Here is a 23,215-nt window from a genome sequence, read left to right on the forward strand (position 1 = left end):
AAGATATGTTCTGCACAACCTAATTATTTTTCTTAAGAAGCTTTTATGGATAAAAAGGGTATTTTAGCAATATCTAGCAGCAACTGTAAATAGAAGTTTCTCTCTTCTAACAGAGGATTGATCAACTGTAATAGAAAAGGTTTGCATCCAGCTGCAACCCTTTACTTCTTACTATTATTTTTAGAAGACATCCAACTGCAAACCTTGGAACAGGTTTTGTTCCCAAAATGTGATTGGAATGCAAGCAGCCAGCTACTTCCAAAGATGTATTGCACTTTATGTTGGATATAGGACAATATTATCCAAGCAGCCTGACTAATTCCAAGCAAACAGAATCTATTTCAGTCATGAAGGAGGCTCTCCAGTTGATATATGGTCTCAACTCTGGAAAATATCCCAGGCTGAAGTTGCAAACCTTATAAAGGGCTGAAAGAGTTAATTTTCCTGAACAGATATATAACCAAGCAAGAATGATAGAACGAGCTACTACGACATTTTCCTTTTTGTTTCAACAAAAGCAAATTCAGCATCCAGGATCTAGAAATGAAAGTATAAATGATAGGGGAAAAAAAGATGAGATATAATGTCACGCCCCGAACGCAGCACCTGAGTTGGCCACGTGACACGGCTACACAAATCCTAGAGCAGCACCCTAAGGATAATGTAAGGCCTAAATAATTAACACCTCAGAATTTTAAATAACCAAGTAAATATCAAATAAATCAACCGAGTTACAATTTCAAATCGAAAAGTAAACTTTGTTCAATACAATTATTCAAATGTTCATTGGTATAAGAGAATTTAAACTAATTGAACTACTAAAGGCTTCAGTTGTTATTTGTTCTCGTCCAAACCATCCAAACTAAGCATCCTGTGAGTCTGAAAAAAAACAAGAAGGAAATATGAGCTTTTCCAGCTCAGTAAGAATCACTGCATATGTACATCAGGCCAATAAATAAAATTAATATTTTTAAAATCAATACAATTTCGTGAAGACTCATATGTATATAATAACTCGAATATTGACATAAATATGCATTTAATAAATATGGATCATCACATATCATCAGGTGAAGTCTTCATTCATTGTTGAATTACATGTTATATGTTTCATCTTTTCACATCTCTGATTTGATAATCTTTTATCCCTTTTGGCTTTGGACTAATCCAGACCATACCTCAATCTCTTTCCAATTCATTTTTTTTTTGTTTTCATATAAGCCTTTCAAGGTTGTCCCAGAATGAGCTCCTGATCAGCTGTCCTACGTACGAAAGCCCGTGAGAGTCTGTTCCAGGCATAAGCTTCTGGCGGGCTGTCCCAGGCATAAACTTCTGACCGACTGATCCACGTATAAGCCAATGGAGGCTGTCCCAGACATAAACTTCTAGTGGACTGTCCCAGGAATAAGCTCCTGACGGGCTGTTCCATATGACAAGGCTAGTGCAAACCATATCCTTTTCATTTAATTATTGATTTCATTGAATTAATTTTGAATTATAGGGTGATCAAATTGATAAGTCATATCCGTAAGATTCATACCATCAATCATAGAAATCTTTTCATAACATGCTAATATTTAAAAAGAATCATATAAGCCATATATCGGTGTCTCAAGCATAGAAAACTCATCGATCATAAATCTAATGATGCAAAATCAACATTATAAAACTAACGAACAAATAACATTTATGGTGATGATCATGTACAGGATTCTTACCTCGATCAATAAGAAATCAAACTCACAGCCTTACAGTCTGAATATCAAAACCCTACTCGTTGCCCTCCTGTTCCTTGGATTGTTCTCTATCAAACAAATTAATTTAATCAAATTAATTTTTTTAAAAAAATTATAATTGAGGTTTATCGAAACTCTTACCTGTATCCTTTTATTTTATTTTATTTTATTTTGAGAAAAGAGAAGAGATTTCTTCTCCTCTTCCTATCGATCAAAGCAAGGGACCCAACCCACATCTTGAATTCCTCCCCTTCACATGGCCAGGGTAGGGCATCTCTAGCCACCCTCCTCGGCAACCCCGATGGCGGCGAGGCTACCATCTCGATGGCAGCCCCACCCATCCCTACTGCCGGCGATGGAAGGAGAGAAACAACACAAACAAGGGTGCCCTGTTTGAGCCTGAACCAGCATTTTGCCGGCTTCCAAACACGTCGACGGCCGGAAAGATCAATCCAGAAAGAAGGAAGAAGAAACATACCTTATTCCGACAGCCAAAAACAGCTCCGACGGCCTCTCTCTTCTGATCAACCACTCACGGCACTCTTTTGAAAATATCTCTCAAATCCTTTTAATTTCTTCAAAATTTTATTGTAAGGTCCTAAGGGAGGGAAGTGGGGTCTTTATAGAGAAGATCTTCTACCTTAGCTGGACTCCTCGAGTCCGATTTCATCGAAAACGGAGAGGAAGAAGACTCCGATTAGGAGTCTTCCTCCTTCCGTTAATTTTTTTCATTTTTTTTTTGTTGGGCCGTCAAGGGTTTATAGGCCCTGGACCGTTACAATCTTTTCCCCTTAAAATAATTTCATCCTCAAAATTTGCATACCTGAGTTTTCGAAGTGTTGTAGATACTTGATCTTCATTTCTGTCTCGAGTTCTCATGTAGTCTCTCTCTCACTATGATTGCTCCATTGGATCTTCACATAAGGAATATTTCGATATCGTAACACCTGATCCTTCTTGTCAACAATCCATACTGGATATTCTTCATAAGTCAGATCCTTCTGAAGATGCAAAGGTTCATAACTCACCACATGACTTAGATCTGAAATGTACTTTCTCAATATTGATACATGAAACACATTATGTACACCAGATAAAGCCGACGGTAATGCTAACCGATATGCAACCTCTCCAATTCTGTCTAAAATTTCAAAAGGACCAATATACTTTGGACTCAACTTACCACGAACTCCAAATTTCATTATACCTTTGGTGAGAGAAACTCTCAGAAAAACATGATCACCTACTTGAAATTTTAGCTCCCTTCTTCTATTATCAGTATAACTCTTTTGCCTACTCTGAGCTGTACGAAGCCGTTCCTGAATCATATGTACTTTTTTCTACCATCTATTGCACTATTTTCGGTCCCAACAGTTTTCTTTCTCCCACCTCATCCCAAAAATGGACGATCTACACTTTCTTCTATATAATGCATCGAAAGGAGCCCTCTGAATGCTTGCTTGGTAACTATTATTATATGCGAACTCAACTAATGATAAGTGATTATCCCATGCACCGCCCAAATCCATGACACAAGCCCTTAACATATCCTCTAGGATCTGTATGGTTCGTTCTAATTGTCCGTCAGTTTGAAGATGAAAAGCTGTGCTGAAATTTAACTTGGTACCAAGGGCTTTATGAAGGCTCTTCCAAAATTGAGAAATAAATCTACTATTTCGATCTGATACAATAATAACTGGTACCCCATGCAGTCGTATTATCTGCTCTATATACAAGCCTGTCAATCTTTCCAAGGAAAGATCGATTCGAAAGGGAAAGAAATGCGCTGATTTCGTCAATCGATCAACAATTATCCATACGGCATTATTATTCCGAAGTATTTTAAATAATCCAATCACAAAATCCATAGTAATATGTTCCCATTTCCACTGAAGAATAAGAAGAGACTACAATGGTCCTGCTGGTCTTTGATGTTCGGCTTTTACTTGTTGACATACCAAATATTGGGCTACAAATTGTGCAATATCCCTTTTCATGCCAGACCATCAAAAGTTTCTTTTCAAATCTTGATACATTTTTGTGCTTCCAGGATGCATGGTGTAAGCCGAACAGTGAGCCTCCTCCAGGATCTCGTCCCTTAATCCTGAAACCTTGAGAACACATAGTCTGTTATCAAACCTCAATGACCCATCCTCATGTGTCCAAAATTCTGTCTGTATACCGGATTCCACTGCTTCTAGGACCTCTTGTAACTCCGAATCCTCCTTTTGAGCTACCTTAATCCTTTCAATCAAAGTAGGTTGTAGTACAAGATTTGCAAGTTGAACTTGAGGATCATGTAATCGTATTTCAATTCCTGATTTCTCCAAATTTAGCAATATAGGCTTTTGTGAGGTAATTAGAGTAGCCAATTCATCAGAAGATTTTCTACTTAGAGTATCGGCTACAATATTCGCCTTTTCGGGATGATAATTTATTGTCAAGTCATAGTCTTTCAATAGCTCCAACCATATTCTTTGTCTGAAATTTAACTCCTTCTGAGTAAAGATATATTTTAAACTTTTATGATCCGTGAAAATCTTACAATGCTCTCCATATAAATAATGCCTCCATATTTTTAAAGCAAAACCATGGCTGCTAATTCTAAATCATGAGTAGGATAATTTCGCTCATATGACTTCAATTGTTGAGAGGCATAAGCTATCACCTTTCTCTTTTGCATCAGAACACAACCAAGATCCTTACGAGAAGCATCGCTAAAGATAGTGAAACCTTCTATTCCGGATGAAATAGTTAAAATCAGAGCAGTCACTAATCATCTTTTTAACTCTTGAAAGCTTTGCTCCCATTCATTTGTTCATTCAAACTTTACTTGTTTCAGTGTTAGACGAGATAGGGGCATAGCAATACAAGAGAAACCTTCCACAAATCTTTGATAGTAGCTAGCCAACCCCAAAAAGCTACACACCTCCGATACATTAGTAGGTCGGCTCCAATCGACTACTGCCTCCACTTTCTTTGGGTCAATTGAAACACCATCCTTGGAGATGACATGTCCGAGGAAAGTAACACTGTTCAACCAAAATTCATATTTTTGTAGTTTTGCATACAGTTTTTTTCTCCTTAGAGTTTGTAATACAATCCTCAGATGCTCTTCATGCTCGAGTGAGCTTTTTGAGTAAATCAAAATATCATCAATAAATATAACTACAAATCGATCCAAGTATGATGCAAACACTCGATTCATAAGATCCATGAAGGCTACCGGTGCATTAGTCAAACCAAAGGGTATGACTAAAAACTCATAATGTCCATATCTAGTCCGAAAGACTGTTTTTGATATATCTCCAAACTGTATCTTCAATTGATGGTAGCCAGAATGAAGATCAATTTTTGAGAAGACCTGTGCCCCTTGCAACTGATTAAACAAATCATCGATTTGTGGTAAAGGATATTTATTTTGCATTGTTACCTTATTTAATTCTCGATAGTCTATGCAAAGCCGAAGGCTACCATCTTTCTTCTTCACAAAAAGTACTGGAGCTCTCTAAGGTGATACACTAGGTCTGATAAATCTTTTGTCCAATAACTCTTTTAATTGCTTTTGTAACTCCTTCAATTTTGCTGGAGCCATTCGATAAGGGGCTTTAGAAATTGGACTCGTATCGGGATCAAGTCAATAGAAAACTCAATCTCTCGATCAGAAGGTAATCCAGGCAGGTCATCGAAAAAAATATAAGAAAATTCTTTCACAATAGGGATATCCTCTAACTTGAGTTTCTTATCCTGAGTATCTAATATAGTGGCAAGAAATCTTTCACATCCTTTCATAAAGAGCCTCTTAGCACGAATAACTGAGATAAAGAAGGGTTTACTACTCATGAAACTAAACTCTAATTGATCCGGGATTTGAAACCTTATTGTCTTTTTGAAGCAATCAACTGTAGCATGATATGCTCCTAACCAATCCATCCCCAGGATTAGATCAAAGTTCTTCATCTCTAAGATTAATAAGTCTGCTTTCATCTCTCTATCTTCAATACTCAGTATACAATCTTTGCAAATTGAATTAACCAAGATCACCTCTCCACTTGGCATGTAAACACAAAGATCATTTTCTAAAGGTGCAGGAGATATCTCATTGGTCCTCTTAATAAAACTAGTTGATATAAAAGATTGGATAGCTCCAGAGTCAAATAGAGCATAGACATCGTTGGATGCTAATTTAATCATACTTGTCAGATATTTACATAACATTCATTTATCATCCAAGGCTATATGTCCATATATATCTAAGCATATAATATTTCATGACATATATATAAAAGAATTTAGGAGATCGATTCAATATCTGTCACCATCGAGTTAGAAGCATTAGCATCCTGTTGTGTAAGTGCATAGACTCGTCCTTGGATCTTTGATTTTTGTTGTCCCCCATCTTATCTTTGTACATCTTGGGGTGCCCGATTTACGGAGATATTCTAAAAAATTTGAGGCATCTGCTATCTCTGTGATTCTCCTTCACTGCGGCATACAGTTGCTTTATGGCCATCTCGTCCACATTTGTAACATTATCCTCCGGACCATATGCAATCTCGTTTAAGATGGGATCCTCCACATCTGTAATGTATAATGCTTCCTTGAGGTTGTACTTTACTTTCAGTGACAGTCTGACTTGATTTTGGGGTCTTTGGTTTGAAGGCTCTGATACTTTGACCTTGAGAATCAATTGCTCAACCCTTTTTCTTCATACTTTTCTCTTTTGCTGCTTGAGCATCATTAAGTCTTTTTTCTATTATTAAGTATTTGTTAACAACTTCATAATTGTTGGATTTTATCCCTTAGTCCATTCTCAAATTTTCTAACTTGAACATTTTCCTCAGTTATCAATGCAGGGGCATATCTCGATAATTCTTCAAATTTGACCGCATATTGAGCAACTGTTATGTGGCCCTGTACCAGTCGATCGAACTCTCAAAATTTCTGGAGTTGGATACTCTGAAGAAAATACTTTTCATAGAAGATCTTTCTAAATTTTTTTCAAATAAATGGTACATCATTTGGCCCAATCTTTTCAATTTCCATCTCCCACCAATCGACCGCCTCACCTTATAATATAAAAGTGGCAAAAGTGACCTTATCCTCAGCAGGACATCTCAAAGCAAGAAAAACTTTCTCTATTGCTTTCAGTTAGCTTTCAGCTTTCAGCTTTCATAGGATCTGAGGTCCCTGAGAATGCCGGTGGTGCATACTTTTTGAAATTTAACAAATTGATTTGACGTTCATACTGATTTTCAGCTCCTTATTGCTGCTGCCACTGTCGCTCCTGAAATATTTGTTGTATGATCTGCTATTGTTGTTCCTACTGCACCTCCAATATCCTCCTCATAACATCCTTCGCAGTAACTTGTTATTGAACCAGTACTTACATTAACTGAGCTACAGTAACTTGTTCTCCAGATTGAATTTCAGATTCTCCTGAAGTTTCTTCTCCAAGAGTGACCTCTGTAGGCTCAGTAGGATGTTCTTGTTGTGGTGCATTATTAACCGATGAGGATGGAGCATTTTCTTGTTGCATAGCTGGCTCTCAAGCATTAGAGCCATCCATAAATCGAGTAGGTCTCCGATTACGCCAATGCTCAGTCCCTCGTGCCATATCAACCTACACAGTTTCACTTTAGTTAGAAAATTAAGAAAATATCTCATATTAGTTAATTTTCATCTAAAGGTCTATCCATATACTCTCTTTTTGAAATGAACCCTAGGATTCCTAAATCTAGGCTCTGATACCACTCTGTCATATTCTAATCACTTATATCATAGTTTCCAAATGATCATAACCTAAGCTCTGATATCACTTTGTCACATCCTATTGATCACACATAAACTTTTAATATCACTTCATAATCTCTAATGATCTTAAATCTAAGCTCTGATACCATTCTGTCACATCCTATTGATCATGCATAAAGTTTTGATATCACTTCATAAAAACTAGTGATCTTAAACCTAAGCTCTGATACCATTCTGTCATATCCTAATCACTTATATCATAATCTCCAATGATCATAATCTAAATTCTGATACCATTCTAGATTTAAAATCACTAAGGATTATGAGGTGATATCAAAATTTTATGCATGATCAATAGGATGTGACAGAGTGATATCAGAGAATATGACTGAAGTAGTATTAAAACTTTAAGGTCACTAGAGACTGTGACATTTCTAGGATTATAATCAATAGAGTATGATAGATAATATTAGAGTTTAGATTATGATTACTAGAGAATATAACTTAAGGTATTTGATCTTAAGGTTATAATTATTCAGAATTGTGACTTTAGTGATATTTAAACTTAGATTATGATCATAAAGAACATGATAGACATAAAAGAAAAGATTCAATATTTGAAATTTTGAATCAATAGATACTATGATGAAATTTATGTATAAGTGGAATATGATGTATATAATAGAATTGACGAGTTATATTTTGGATATTAATTAGTAAGATTGACCTAAGTATGAGAAGTGTTGACTCTGAAATGAAGAGGAAGATATTGATGTGTTGTATTGAGTATACTCGATGATTTTTGAATGCGAAACTTATATGGGTGAAGATCATGATAATTTTTTTAATTTTAATGATAATTATCTGAGCATTATAAATTTTGAACTTATCAAAAGAAAGTTTATTAGGGTATGGTCTAAGAAGAAATCGTATCATATGAGAGAGAAATATTTTGAGCATTGAACTTATAGAATGTCATATATAAAACTCAATTTTTGATGAAGAATATATTTGAAATTTATTTTAAGAATATGAGATATATATCTTGGTGAAATTTTTGGTTATTCAAAATATCATGTTGCATTGAATTTCAAGTCAAAAGTTTGCTTTTAAGTAGATCAAAGATATTTTGATATTGTTGTTAAATTGAAGAAAAAAATTTATTTTAATATGATATATAAGTTATGATAAAATCTTTAATAATTTGTATTACCATCTTTGGATTAGATTTCTTAATTTTTTTTTTTTGTGATTGTTGAAGATGGTGAAGTGTATTAATTATTCAAGTCAGAGTTCGGATTTCTGAATTGAACTAAGATATCTTGCTAGTGTTAAATTTTGAATGACTTATACGAAGGATAAGATTTTGTATGAATTTATCAATTAATATTAAGGGTTGTGATGAAGAGAGCTCTACAAGAAATAATCAAATTGATTCTACTTACAAGGATGTTGGCTTGAGTTCTTCTAGTTTGTTTGAGTTGGAGTTAAATTTTTTTTTTTAAAAAAAGATTGATTTGAGAATTGTCTAAATGATTGTAAGGTAAATCTAAGGTTAACTCCAATTAATTCATGACATGTTGAATTTTTGAGGAGTGATGAAGCTTATATAATGAATTCAAATATGGAAAGTGGATCCAGATTTAATTTTGATGGAGAGCACCTAACAGTATCTACCTAACAGTATCTACCTCCTCATCACTTAGAAAGTCTAATGATTATAAGCTACATAGCATTCAAGGCATCGTCATGGGAGCAACGAGAGATGTGGGCATAATGACCACCTACTTCAAAAAACAAACATTCCTAGTATACTAATTATTTGGAAAGAGGAATATTGAAGGTCCCCCAATGATTCTGGCACATGTATGATGTCCCTGACCTTTATCATGCTCTTCTTTTTCTAATCTTAGTGAAGTTTCTCAGATAACCTTTCCTTCTGGTGACATATCTTTCCCACAGGATAAATAGCCTTTCACAACCAATGCACTGCATCATCTATGCAGACATTAGTTTCATCTCCACAATGTCCAAGCTCCAAGGACAGAGTTTTATGGTGCAAGTGAGCCACAAGGGCAGGAATACAAAGGCTAGGGTGGTACCCAAGCTGAATATGTGGCCAACAAAGCTCTTTGGCTGCTTCTGCAAGATCCTTGTGGGCTTCTTCTTTTCCCTTGTGGGCTTCTTCTTTTCTCTTCCGATCAACCACTTACGGCATTCTTTTGAAAATATCTTTCAAATCCTTTTAATTTCTTCGAAATTTTGTTGTAAGGTCCTAAAAGAGGAAAGGAGGATCTTTATAGAGAAGATCTTCTATCCTAGTTGGATTCTTCGAATCCGATTTCATCAAAAATGGAGAGGAAGAAGACTCTAATTAGGAGTCATTCTTCTTCTTCTTCTTCTTCTTTTTTTTTTTTTCGTTGAGCCGTCAATGGTTTACAGGCCCAAGAACCTGGGCCGTTACATATAACGCACGAAGCATGTATGTTATTATTATTTATCTAAAGAGGATGAAAACGCACACAAGCTTATGAATTTGGAAACATGTTCATATACAAGCATGGCTTCTATGGATTCAACATTTTCAACAAGGGAATGGATTAAAAAGCATTGGACATCATGGCATGCTTTCCAAACATGGAATTCTCATTAACATAAAACTGATACTGAACTAAAGCTGCAAATCTCCATTACAATTAAAAAAGGCGCAGACTAGTTCTTCATGGTTTTATATGGTCAATATTACTCCTGAACCACCAAAAACTGGAGTATGAGCTACCTGACTCCAAAGTCGGATGTATATTTTATGCCCATATAAAACTCGTTCTCCAACGAATTAGACATAATCACATTGGATGGCCGGCATTGGTGCACCTTCGACCAAAATTCTCATTTTCACATGGATGACAAAAAGAAGATAAACTACAGTGAATATTTTATGCCAATGTAAGGCTCTTTTTCAAACAATAAATTAGTCAAAATCATGTTGGATGCCCAACATTGGGACACCACAGACCAAAATTCTCATTTTCGAAATAGAGGTAAGGCCAAGGGCTTGCTTAGATGGTATTACTTTTTATCGCCTCTACGAGAGGTTGAGAGATCGATTCTGCTATTCAAACATCAATATCATGTATTAAAGTTTGTCAATCTTCTAATATGATGTTGTACAAAATAAATTTTTTTAGACATGATGGAGAGGGAAGAACAAAGATAAGTTGGCAAAGAAGGTGGGGCATCAACTTTTTGCAGCTGCTTGTTGGGAGCTTTGGAGAGAGAGAAACATATGTATTTTATTAATAAGAAGAATTAAATATTCTCAATCTTACGGAACTTGCTTCAATTCTTTTTTGATCGGAGACATTTAGGTTCTTCTAAGTTTTAAGTGCAAAATCAAAAGTTATGGACTAAGTTGTAGTCCCTCGCTGTGCATTTCACTCCCTAAAGCTTCTTTTTTATATGAGATATGGGTTGCTTCTTTTTTGGATATTTTTTTTGTTCTGTTTCTTTGATGCTTTGCTGTTCACAACTTCCTCCTTGTTTCTCTTCTGTTTAAAGCCTATTGCTGATTGTTTGTGGCGGGCCCTGATTGAATAGTCTCTGTAAATTCTGATCTTTTTATTTTAATAAAATGGGGTAGCTCCACTACCTCCTGTTCATATTAAAAAAAAAAATCTTCAATAAAAATAGAAAGTAATTTATGAAATCATGAACTCCTTATGATACCTGTAGAGTATATGCACAAGCTGTTTATCTCAATCATGGTCTAAAGATTGTCATTAAAAGGGAAAAAAAAGTATTAGAAAATATCAAAAAATATTAGAAAAGGTTTTGAGCTAATAATAAAATTTTTTTGACAGAAATATCAGCTGAAAATCTTTTATAATATTTTCTAATAGTCTCCAATAAGAAGAATTGGGCAAACGATTGTTACACGTTAACTCCCAAAGGAGAGCGACGAGTTACAATGAAACTCACCTTATTTTTTTACATAGAATGTTGTACGTAACAGTACGGTCTAAGTGATATCGGAAGAGAGTTTAGAGAGCCTAGCTGAAACCTGACACGTTTATTATATTAACTCCCTAAGAGGAGTATTAATTTCTCGTTCGCTACTGAGATTAGGCTCCTTGGGTTGGATGACAGATTGACACGTCGCCACCGTCCACATACCGACCCATCTGCGACAAGTTCACCTTTATCGAGTTATTCCTCTTCGCAAATATTCTAAGAATTCCGTCATCGCTTTCCGGTGATTCCGTGCCTCCATGGGATTATCTGGGTGGCAAGCTGGCAAGCAATCCAGAAGGTTAGACGGTGGCAACTCCATTATTTATGTTCTCGTTGTTAATCCTTTTTCTTTTTTTTAAACATTATTCAGAATTCTTTATATTTTTTAAAACCCTAATTGACATGAGTTCCATAATTCCCCTTTATTTATTTCTGCATTGTCTGCTCTCCTTCTCATTGCCATGCTCCGTGAAACCCTATTTAACCTTAGTTCCATAGTGCGTTTTCCTGTCCATTTTCATCCTAAATACCATTTTATTTTAATCTCTCTTTCTATTTGTTAGTTCTAGCAAAACTTTGCAATTGGGCAAAAAAATTATATATATGTATATATATATATGTGTGTGTGTGTGTGTGTAAAGGTTTAAGCGAAATTATATCTTTGGCCTGCTGCAAATTTCTAAGATGCAACACTTTTGGTTTGTAGCCCAGGTAAACTGCGAGAAATATTTATTGACCCCATGACCACCGAAAATCCCCATCAAGTTCCTGATTTTAATGCTCGAACAAATTAGACTCCTTACATACTGTCAGTTTTGGTATTGGAGGCTTGTAGCTATTGGAAAAACCATCCTTTTCCTGCAACAGTTTGATACCGGGGTATGCGTGGTTTAAGATGTCCCAGTGGACATGCAAATCAGTGTAAAAAACCTCTTCTGAAGACTGTAGATATCGATAACACGGACAATTGAAGCACACCATGCAATTAAAGAAGTAGGGATCCTTTTAGTGACTATTAACAGAATTATGAGGAAATAACGTTGGAGAATCCACTTCGATGAAGATGGATGATCGGTATAACCTTATATGCATGTATTAAATCATGCAATTGTGACAGGGAGGTTAAAACAGAATAAATTGCAGCAAGAATATGCACCATAGAGCTGCTAACCTTTTTGAATTGCCTTTGGAAGGCCGACACTTATCTGTAATATTGAGAAAAAGATATTGCAGTTGCAAAACCTAAGAAGTTGTTCATATGCAACTTTTGCACATAGGTTTATTAATTTTAAGCTGGTGTCAGTGTCTAAGATCAAAAGTGCAGGTTATAGTACAATTTTTGGCATGGTGAATTTGACAATGTCCACTAGCTACTAGTAGAGCTATTGCTTAAAATTAGGTTAACTTTCAGCAATTGGTTGGTAGTGGTTCCCCATTCCTGCTCATAATGCCCCAACCTGACCATATGAAGTCCTCTTTATTTAGCAAAAACCCCATTGTTTCTTTTGGATGCTTTTCTCACATCATATGGCTCTTCATATCATGCGAGTGATTGCTTTGTTTCATCTATGAATTACTTTCTGGATAATATATGGATGAACTTGGTTTCCATATCATGTTTGGATAATTGAGCAATATAAAGTTGAATGTGGATGGATGGTATAACATTCTTGACTGGGTTGATGCATAAGAATGTGTCGCAGAAGTGAAGACCATTACAGACCACTCTACCTATAGAAAAGTCCTGGAAGCAATCATTTGCCCAACTCTCTGATAGGCAACCTGAAGATGACAATTCCTATACTATTCCTACCACCAAGTATGGCCTTTCTTAGATGCCTACGGACTCTGGTATATTGTCAGGTCTTATATAATTGCAGAAGCTTCAGAAAAAAATGAGCAAGGATACTGATCCGTATTTGCTAGGCTTTTAATGTAATTTATTGTCATCTTCTTTTTTTCAAAAAGGAGATTTAAGGTATGTGATTAAGCATGTGCTCATTTGAAGCATCGATGAAGATGAGCAGAACTTAAAGAAATAAAGAATGAAAACAAGACAACCAAATCTGGGGAGGAGTCTCATGCCTCTCCATGTTCTCAAGAAGAAAAATGAAAATTAAACACTATTGTTACCAGTGAAATGAACAAGCTTCAGACTTGGATTACAAGCTTTAGATATATATTCTATGTAACTTGATCGATCCCAAAACAAGACAATGCCCTTATATTCATTTGCTGCTAGCTTCTCTTGGAACTAGTTGTCATCTGTATTAATGGTCAGGTTTCTCATCTGAAAACATATAGGAAAGATCTTCTTTTCATAGCAACAAAAAGAAAACATTCATATTATCATTTTTCAAATGTCTTCCTCACCTTGGAACTGGTGTGGAAAAGAGCAGCATCATCTTCCCTGTGAGAAACGGCAATCCTTCCTCCATTTCTCATTTTGTTCACCCCGCAAACCTTGTTGTATGAGTATGATGACTGCTGGTTACGCTCATCATTTTCAAGCTCATTGTCATCATCATCATTGTTGGGAAGACCCATTACACTACTTCGATCACATTTTGTATCACCATGCCTATGCTGAATTGGTCCAGTAGAAGCATCTGAAGCCATGGAATCATTATCTTCATCATCTTCATTGCTACCATTGCTTTTGTTGCTGTTGTGATCATTATCATGATCCTCTTCCTCATCAGTAGATTTGACTTCTGTGTCACTATCTCCACCATCATGCATGGGGGATGAAAGGTACATGGTCCAACCGGACTCACAGCTGCTACATTCTTCTGCCTCCCTAATGAGCGAGGAAGACTCCATAACTGGGGAAGAGAGAAAACACAAAATCGAGAAGAGAACCAAACAAACTAAGCAAAAGTTAACTTCAACTCCAACTTCTTTAATAGCTAAGCAGAGAGCTAGTCTGATGATACTTCAAATCCCACTCACCATGAGCTACCTCTAGCCTTTATAACTCTGACTTGCCCATCAACAGAGGGCAGCTGTCCGCAAGATTCAAAAACATCCAAACCACATCATTAATTAGGATGAGTTGACACCTACCACCTGAGAATTTACTGCATCTTTGAATCTTCTGACAGTTCTATCAGTATCAGGCAGCTTTGGAGCAAGAGACAGAAACCCATATTACTAGAGGAACAAAACAGATGGAGTTTATTAATTTTGAAGTATCCCATCTTCTTAAATTTTTTGCCTTGCAGACCGAATGCTCTTAAATAGGAGAGGCAGGCAATCCTCATCACCACTGCCTGTTACACTTTTCACAACCTTTAATTCTCTGTCTTGCCTTCAGACCCTAAAAGGCACCATTTTTTAAGCAAATTGTTGGGCTGGAGTTGGTGAAATTATCAAAAAGGTCTCTCCATCAATTATCCAGCTTGCCTTAGTGTTTCTCTTTTCCTTGTCTCTCACCACCCTATAGGAAAGAATGCGAGCGTCTATATAGGACAGCACAATGACTTTAATATAGATGATGACCGTGAAGATTAAGCAGGCTTCGCAAAGTGGTCTTGTTTTTGTAGTGTGCTGACAGAAAGCTACAATCTTTTATATCATGTTGGTGTAATCATCTGTATGAACACGACTTTCTGCATAATTTATGCTGTCTACTTATTATGTTTCACATGTGAACTTGATAAAATATCAATGGCATTTGGATTGAAACTAGGATCTTAGACTCTGTAATGTTTAAGTGTCATATTCCCCTCAATCTACGGTGTCCTGTTAGTAGGTGGTCTCACAAAGATGCTCTACTGCCTGAAATTGCACTGACTCCTTGTTGCTAGTTGGCCATTGGATGCTCCTTTTTTGCTGGTAAGTTAGGTAGGTTTCTATCTTCAGTGTTTACAATCAAGAAGGCTGAGACATTTTACCATCGGTGAGAGAGAGAGAGAGGGAGGGAGGGAGGGGGAGAGAGAGAGAGAGAGAGAGAGAGAGATTCTAGAGTGGGCAGAGAAACTTCATCCTATCTAACTGATAGGAAGTGGGATCATGTAAAGAACTTAATGCATAGCTTTAAGCTACATTAGAATTTATGGATTCCCATTAGCAATGTGTCGGGAGCATAGGAAAGCATGCCCATTTGAAAAAACAAAAATCCATTCAGAAAAAAAAAAAAAAAAAAGTAAAAAGAGGGAGCATAGGAAAGCATGGAAAATTCGAGAGTTAAGTATGGGGCAGAATGAAGGTGCTCTTAACTAATGGAAAATTGTGAAGGTGCTCTAACTAAGAGAAGGGATGGCTGCTAGCATTGATTGGAAGGTGACCATTTTTTCAAGAAAAATTCCCTAACTCTATGCTCAGTGCTTTGCTGTTTCAGGTGTGAACCTTTAGTTATACTTATTTCAAATCAGTGCCTAAACAATCATCGGCAAGGAACTAACCCAATTTAATTGTCTCAGTTCTATTTCAAGTTGACTCAATGTTGCAGATCATTATATATGATATATTTGTATCTTATAAGGACTTGTTTGGTTGACAGAAAGTGGAGGAGGGAAGAGCTAGTTCCTGAGAAGTAGAGAGGGAGTTTCTTGTTTGGTTGAAGTTTTAAGAGGAGAGAGAGTGAAAAAGTTATTCTTATGGGAAGTCACTTCCCACATTTCATGAAAAGTGAAAACCCATGGAGAAGGGGGGTTTTGGCACTTTCCATGGATACTTTTTTCTTTCCCAAAATATCTTTTGAAGGTTAATGGCTAAGATTTTACAAAATATCAATGGATGATTAGGATGAAATATTGAATAGTGATATAATATTATATTAGTATTATCTTAATATGAATATTAATATTATAATATTTATTATATTTTAATATTATTTTAATATTTATATTAATATATAATATTTATATTAATATAATATAATATTTAATATTATATTTATTTTAATAAATTTATTATATTAAAATATTAATATTATATTAATATAATATCAATATATTAGTATTATGTTAACACAATAAATTATTATGATCTAATATTATATTATAATATATTAATATTATATTTATATTAATACAAATATAATATTTATATTTATATAGTTTAAGAGCAAAAATGTACGGTCTTATATCTACTAAGGGTATAATAGGCCATTTTACACAATTTTCTGTGAAAAATGAGTGCTCAAACAAACATAAGCTATTCTGCAATAAGTCGCTTTTCTATGGTCAATCAAACGTGCCAAAATCCTATTTCTAGAAAATAACTTCTCAAAAAATAACTTTTCAAGAAGTTACTTTTTGGAAAGAAAAATTCGAAACGAGTCCTAAGATGTCATAATTTTGGATATGATTTTGTTACTGATTTCTTGAGCAGATATTGCTGATTTATAGTCTTTCTTGCTTGACTTGAAATCGTTGATTTATTGTTTTGACTTCCTTGAGTTCATACATTTTTTTTTTGGTAACAGGGAGCGAAGACACTTGCCACAAACGTATGAAGGCAACGGCAGCAGCATCTGCACTAATGGATCGAGTGAGAACTGGAGGAAAGCCCCGTTGCCACACTTTCTGACATTGTTGTTGTTTTACTGATCACTTATTCCAGAATTCCAGTTGAGTCCACAGGGCGGAAAGTTCAGTATAGTTGAGATTTTGGGCCATGTGCATTTCATTTTACCAGCAAAGGGCAACTGGAGAACTTATACCCTGCAGAGGTAACCAAAACTTGGCAACATGCTTGCTCTTTTACTTTGATTAAATGTTTGCACTTTGCTTTCTAATCAGACAGTGGTAATAAACAACATCTTTCTGCAGGATTTTGATTAACAGTTTTCTTTATGATGAAAAAAAGTTGCTAAACTCGCAAAATCCATATGTAATTTGCTGGGATTAGAAACAAATTGTAGAAAAAAAGGATTCAAGTCTTTCAACAGTGTTCCATTATAAAAGCCAGGTGGCTGTTTTAACAGCCTCCTTTTAAACTCAAAAAAAAAAAAAAAGTCTTTAAACAGTGTTCATTTCAAAAGATCTTTAAAACTACTGTTCTTAAACAGGAAGGAAGAAAGAAAGATATCCTTACATTTCAAGAAGCTTCTTTACATTTCTTCTTAAGTAGATTAATGGAGCAGCCTGTGTCTCCTTTCAAATCTTTTTGAGAAGACTGGATGCGATATTCATGCTGTGAACTGGATGTATGCTATGACAAGACTGATCGATACAGTGCTATTGCACAGGTTGGCTTCTTCCTCCCACCTGCAACCTAAAGATTAAGCTTCCAGTCGTTTGTTTGATTTGCGGGAATAGGACAGAAAAGTGTGGTCAAAAGATATCTTATTTTTAGTTGGAGAGGGATGAAATAACACCTTTTCTATGGGAATAATTTTTTTCATATTTCTCAGGTTGCTGATTTGCAGCTTCCATTCCCATAAAAAAAGAAAAAAAGTTTTCATATTTCACAAAAAAAAAAAAAAATCTGCATGAAATATGGGGAAGCCACTTCTCTATGGGCTGGAAATTATGTTCCAAAAATATCCTTATGAGTGTGATGTTTTCTTCTCATGGTCTTATTATTAAGGACATAATTAATATTATATATATATTTTTTTGAGAAAGTAGACGTTCAATCAAGCATACGTCATTCAAGAAAGTATATTTGCTATGCTAGTTTTCTTTGGTCAATCAAATATATAAAAATCATTATTCTATATGCCATATATCCAGACATCAATTTCTCTAGAAAAACATTCCACTAAAGTAAATTTCTTCATCACCGGTAGCTTCTCATTTCTAGCTTACCTTGTGGTTATTACTCATAATGGCAATCACAATGGCACAATTTGTTCTGCAAGTTATATTTTTTTTTCCTATTTAAATTGGTAAGAGAAATCTCTATTGTATGGCTATCCATCCGTATAGCTTTCTCTTGTCGTAATGCTTGTAAGCATATCTTACAAGATAAGGATCCTTCTCTGTAGTTCCATTGTGGAATTTATATCTCGATATTATTTTCAAGAATTATCTATGCCAAACATTTAGAGATATTTGGTGGCGTTTCCCCAAGTGTTTGGCATGGATGATCTTTGACACTTGGATGTTTCCCCTGTTTGCTGTATTCTTCTATCGGACACCCCTACACCTCTCCGAGAAATTGTTTGGTGGATCAGGTCCGCCATGGATCTAGAATGAATTCATCAAAGTACGTGTTGCTATCATACATAAAACCATGGTGGCCAAGGTTTCTCACCTATGCTAGGCTCAAGGTTTTTAGTTTGAGAGGTGGCGCACCCCATGGTTGACCAGCCAGAAAGAAGTCAGGAGTGGAGAATGTAGTCTTGTGACGGGACACTAACTCCGGCCAACATATGTGGGGTAGGGCTGCCCAATATCTGCAGGTCATTTCACCATCCACAGCATGCAGCAATTAAATGGTGGATCCAAAATGTGATGTCAGATCCATAGAGACACATACATTGGGTAGAGGGCAAGAAGTGTTAGTGCTGTTTATGTTTGGATTGGTTCGCTAGCTTTCACAGCTTTCTATTGGTTGCTTTTCTGCTAGCATTGAGATGGCTTGTGGAAACATGCCATCGACGGTTTGTCTACCCTATGAAAAAATTTGGCACCGTCCTTTACAGAGGGGTCTGTTCTACCAAATATTCATTGCAATAGTGATGTCATATCAAATTTGTCACAATTCAATAAGATGTCTGCATTTCATCGAGTGCCATGTATTTCATTGATTTCATGAGTGATGCCCTATATTAGCTATTGATTTCTGACTTGTGATTAGGTTGTGATAACTGTGACGTGGTATCACCGTTGCAACAAATATGTTCTCCATCATTCATGGTCGTGGTTTGCCTTCCAACCTCTTTGAAGTCAAGTTATTGGCGAGAGTGGACATGGAGAGACGGGCAGGGGAGCCCACTTACAGGTCAAAACTTGCAAACTAGTAAATCTACAACGCAAGGAATTTCCTTTTGCTTTATTGCTGAAGTAAATACAAGTTAGATTAACTAATAATATGTTGAGAACTCAACCAAGGGATTCCTTTGATTCCATTATAGCTTTAAATTCATGATGGATTTCGACGTTCTGCTTGGTAACATTGACACTTTAAAGGTCAAGCAGGATTAGATTGGATTTTCTAGATTTATAGATTGGACGGTCTATTTGAATATGGTCCATATTAATCCAACATATCTGCAATTAGAATTTTGTGGGAGGGAAAAAAGGGATCTTTATGGATTTTTTTTTTGTTTCTTCCTGCAGACCAGTACGTTTATGGGCTGGGGTATAGGTTAGAACTTGGACGTGCTTTTAAAAGCTGTGGGCTAGATAGGCCAACACATCCAATTCCTGCAGAATATATATTCCATCCAAAAAAGCCTAAATATTTGGAGCTCATCAAGCCACTCTTAAATGTTTGATATCAGGCCATTTTCTTTCCTCCCTTTTGGTATTTTAATCTAAGGCCATATCTGATCCATTCCGACAGCCTAATTCTGGCGCAACACCGGAGACCAGAGCACGGCCGACCCTTCGTTTCATCGATATCCACCATTACTTTTGCAAGCTTGGGTGGATAAAGATGGAGGCTAGGACTCGTCAGCTGAGAAAGTAAAATGGCATGCCACCAACCACCTTTCTTGGTCTCATCCTTGAACGTGAGAGAAACCGGGTGCCGACCCGGATCCACATAGGGCAAAAAGGAAACTTCACTTGAAATGAATACCCTGCACCCTTGAATCAGATCATGGTTGGATGAAATTTAGAACGAGTGTGGGATCACCACTAATCATTTGCCCACTCGTGTCAAAGCAGGTGGAGAAACATCTATCAAAGTTTGAAAAATGAAATCTTCTCTTAATCAAGCTCTTGCTTGATAATTATAAAGAAGAAAAGGATGTCGTGATTCAATGGGTGGCAGACATCTTTGCAAATGCTCTCCACGTAAGAAATATGTGGGGAAATGAAGTGTCATAAGAGATACTTGCGGGAAACTTTAATTTTTAATTTCTCACCACCTACCACAGAGAAGTGATGGATCATCATAAAAATATCATATGTGAGAATTTATGTAGACATATATTTAGTTCCATATCGACTATTTATTGAAAAGATTTTCAACATTTATATAGGACTAAAGAATTCAAATGATATCTTTTGATTAGGCTTTTTAGATGGATTTTTGAATTTTCATAAATGATATCAAAGGTGGCTTATTCCATAGCCTATGTGGACTAGAGAATATCATAGTATGAGTTCATTGGGGTTGATTACGGACTAATCATGATGTTTATGAATGGATGAATGAATTTGAATCTTTAGTCTGGCTTACAATAGAAAAAAATATGTGAGGATTTATATGGGTGTATTTAGTTTGATATTAGTTATTTGTTAGATAGATTTTGGATGTTTATATAGAGAATCAAAATAATATTTTTTGATTAAAATTTTTTAGATGATGTCTTGACTTTTTACATCATGATTAAAAAATTTATTTTGGTTTCAAACCGCCGCATCCGAGAGATCTTATCCTCATGCTCTTCTGTCAAAGGTAAATATATTAAAAAGTTGATGACGTTGGCGGAGTCACAACGTTTGGACCAGATATAGTGAAGAGTTGCATTTCCAACATTATTTACCCTTAAGCTAAGGGCAATTATATCCTGTTACATGTTTGTTTGATCATAACTAGTGTTCCATCAAGAAAAGCTGGGGGAACGACCAACTCATGCAAATAGAAAACTTTATAAGGATTTTATAGAAATATATAAAAAAAAATGAATTAATACAGAAATGTGAAAGATTTCCGTGACTAATTTGTAAAAACATTTTAAAAATAGTCCGAAATATTGCGATATGGAATTGAACCTAGATTTAGGGTAGATAGAGTGTTGAGATATTTCTTTTGATTATGTACCATGATCAAGTAGATGGTTAGAGGCAGGCAGAGAAGAAGGTTGAATCCAGTCTCCTTGGAAGGCTAGAGGACGCCCCCAGAACACCAAAGTCGATGAGCCCTGTAGCAGAAACTAGGGGATCCATCTCTAACGTCGGAAACAGTACAACTGGCAGTTCCCCCATTAGGTTATGACACACCAATGGCTGCCTTCACTTTAGCAGCAACGGTCGCTAGCATGCCCATCCTTGTAACCATCCAGGGACCCATTCATAGTGGCCGAAGATTGAGCCTTCCCTTTAGTAGAGTCTGGTGTTCGGCCACTGGGACCTTGCTCAACCTCAAGCCTCTCGGCCAATGCGATCGAGGACTGTTGTGGTGTTCGGCCACTTGGATGGAGCCTCCATTTATGGTGGGGGAGTTGCATCGATGCGCGGGTATGAAGACATGCACCGAGGTGGCATGGGTCCACAAAGATGATTATAAGATCTGATAGAAAATATGATAGGCAGTATGTGTAGATTTTAAAATTTTAAAAATATACAGTGAAAAATAAATCGGGTTAAACCCTTTAACCCCACATGCAAGATACCAGATCTAAACTTACCCAAATCTAAAAGAAAGTACATATAATTAATATAAAATTTAAAAAAAATATGAAATCATATCTCATTACCTTTGTGCGGGTAGAAATTCATCGCTTTAGATGATCTCGAATTCGTAGAAGGAGCCGCACACGTATCTGGTCTCTATAGATATCCACTGGGATCAATCTCAAACTTTTCTTCTCGTAGAAGATTTTTTTTCTCAAGAAGAACCTTGGTCTTGAGGACTCTGATCAACTTTTTTGATCTTAACTAAGAGATCAACTCCTTGATCTGCAGCCTTCTTCTTCTTCTCCTCGATCCTTGATCTCTAAGTCACCAGAACTCCTTCTAGGCGTGTGGAAGAGAGAATACCCAATCTTTGGATATGGAAAGGAAGAATATGAGAGAGAGGAGGCGTGGAGATGGAGAGAGAGAAGATTTTCTTGATAAAAAATCAATACTAAGAAATCCTAGAGACCTCCCTTTAAATAGACATAAGCTCTGACACATATTAGGAACTCTGTCATCTTAAAAAGATAGATCCTTATCTCATAAGAATCCTCTACCTTTTAAATATAATTTATATCAAATAAAATCAGATATAAAAGATAATTAATCAGTCCTTTTAAGCATGTACAATAGCCATCCATGGAATACATGTCAGGTGGTTGGGATGCCAACTCTTGACGCCCTACAAAGGGATCTCCAGCCATAAGAGATGGGGCATGGACCCCACCATCTCTCCTTCACACCATGACACATAAGAGGGGGTAGGCTCCTCTAGGATATGGCGTTCAATAATTTTCAAAAAAGAATAATTACACCACCCATTCTTCCATCTATTCCACATGCATATTTAGAGATAATTAGGAGATATGGAAGAGATAATGTTAGGATAATTATGCTAACTAATTAACTTAATTAAATCCTCTTGGATTTATAATTAAGAGCCCAATTAAATCCAAATGAATTTAGATTAGGTTCAAGACTATGGACTTGATCAAATCAAAGTCTTAAGAAGAATTAGGTTTAACCATGTACTAGCATGATTCTCATAAACCTAATAGAGTTTCAAACAAACCTTAACTCAATTGGAACTTCATAAGTCCAATTGAAAAATTCGAGATTAAATCCCTTAATGTGTGACCCCATAGGTTTCATTCTATCTGATAGTGAGATATATTATGATCTCTATCATAGTATCATTAAAACTCTTTTCGATGGATTGAAACCTTTCCAATTCTACCCTTCGAGGACCAT

General features: G+C 35.9%; 2 protein-coding genes and 1 long non-coding RNA gene across 6 annotated transcripts; 1 reads left to right on the forward strand and 2 right to left on the reverse strand.

The window, feature by feature from the left end:
- Positions 1-3,742: 3,742 nt before the first annotated feature.
- Positions 3,743-7,275, reverse strand: LOC140857103 (uncharacterized). The gene is made up of 2 exons (XM_073255442.1): positions 7,127-7,275; positions 3,743-4,217 (listed from the first exon to the last, which is right to left on the reverse strand). The coding sequence occupies exons 1-2, from the start codon at positions 7,273-7,275 to the stop codon at positions 3,743-3,745; spliced, it is 624 nt and encodes a 207-aa protein (XP_073111543.1).
- Positions 7,276-11,512: 4,237 nt separating this feature from the next.
- LOC105060286 (uncharacterized) lies at positions 11,513-19,231 on the forward strand. Of its 3 annotated transcripts, none has more exons than XR_012136204.1 (3): positions 11,579-11,799; positions 16,933-17,178; positions 17,279-19,231. It is a non-coding gene; the product is annotated as an uncharacterized lncRNA (long non-coding RNA). The 3 variants fall into 3 exon arrangements; XR_002166346.3 differs by having other exon boundaries at positions 11,581-11,799; positions 17,518-19,231; XR_012136203.1 differs by having other exon boundaries at positions 11,513-11,799; positions 16,933-19,231.
- Positions 13,531-17,682, reverse strand: LOC105060285 (uncharacterized). 2 transcript variants are annotated; one of them, XM_073247373.1, is made up of 3 exons: positions 14,454-15,126; positions 13,875-14,326; positions 13,531-13,791 (listed from the first exon to the last, which is right to left on the reverse strand). In XM_073247373.1, exons 2-3 carry the CDS (start codon positions 14,322-14,324, stop codon positions 13,756-13,758), a joined length of 486 nt encoding a protein of 161 aa, XP_073103474.1. In that variant the 5' UTR covers positions 14,325-14,326; positions 14,454-15,126; the 3' UTR covers positions 13,531-13,755. The 2 variants fall into 2 exon arrangements, with proteins under 2 accessions (XP_073103474.1, XP_010942235.1); XM_010943933.3 differs by lacking the exon at positions 14,454-15,126 and adding an exon at positions 17,544-17,682 and having other exon boundaries at positions 13,561-13,791.
- Positions 19,232-23,215: the final 3,984 nt, after the last annotated feature.

This window comes from Elaeis guineensis, chromosome 1 (assembly GCF_000442705.2).
Source record: "Elaeis guineensis isolate ETL-2024a chromosome 1, EG11, whole genome shotgun sequence".
Taxonomy (NCBI): domain Eukaryota; kingdom Viridiplantae; phylum Streptophyta; class Magnoliopsida; order Arecales; family Arecaceae; genus Elaeis; species Elaeis guineensis.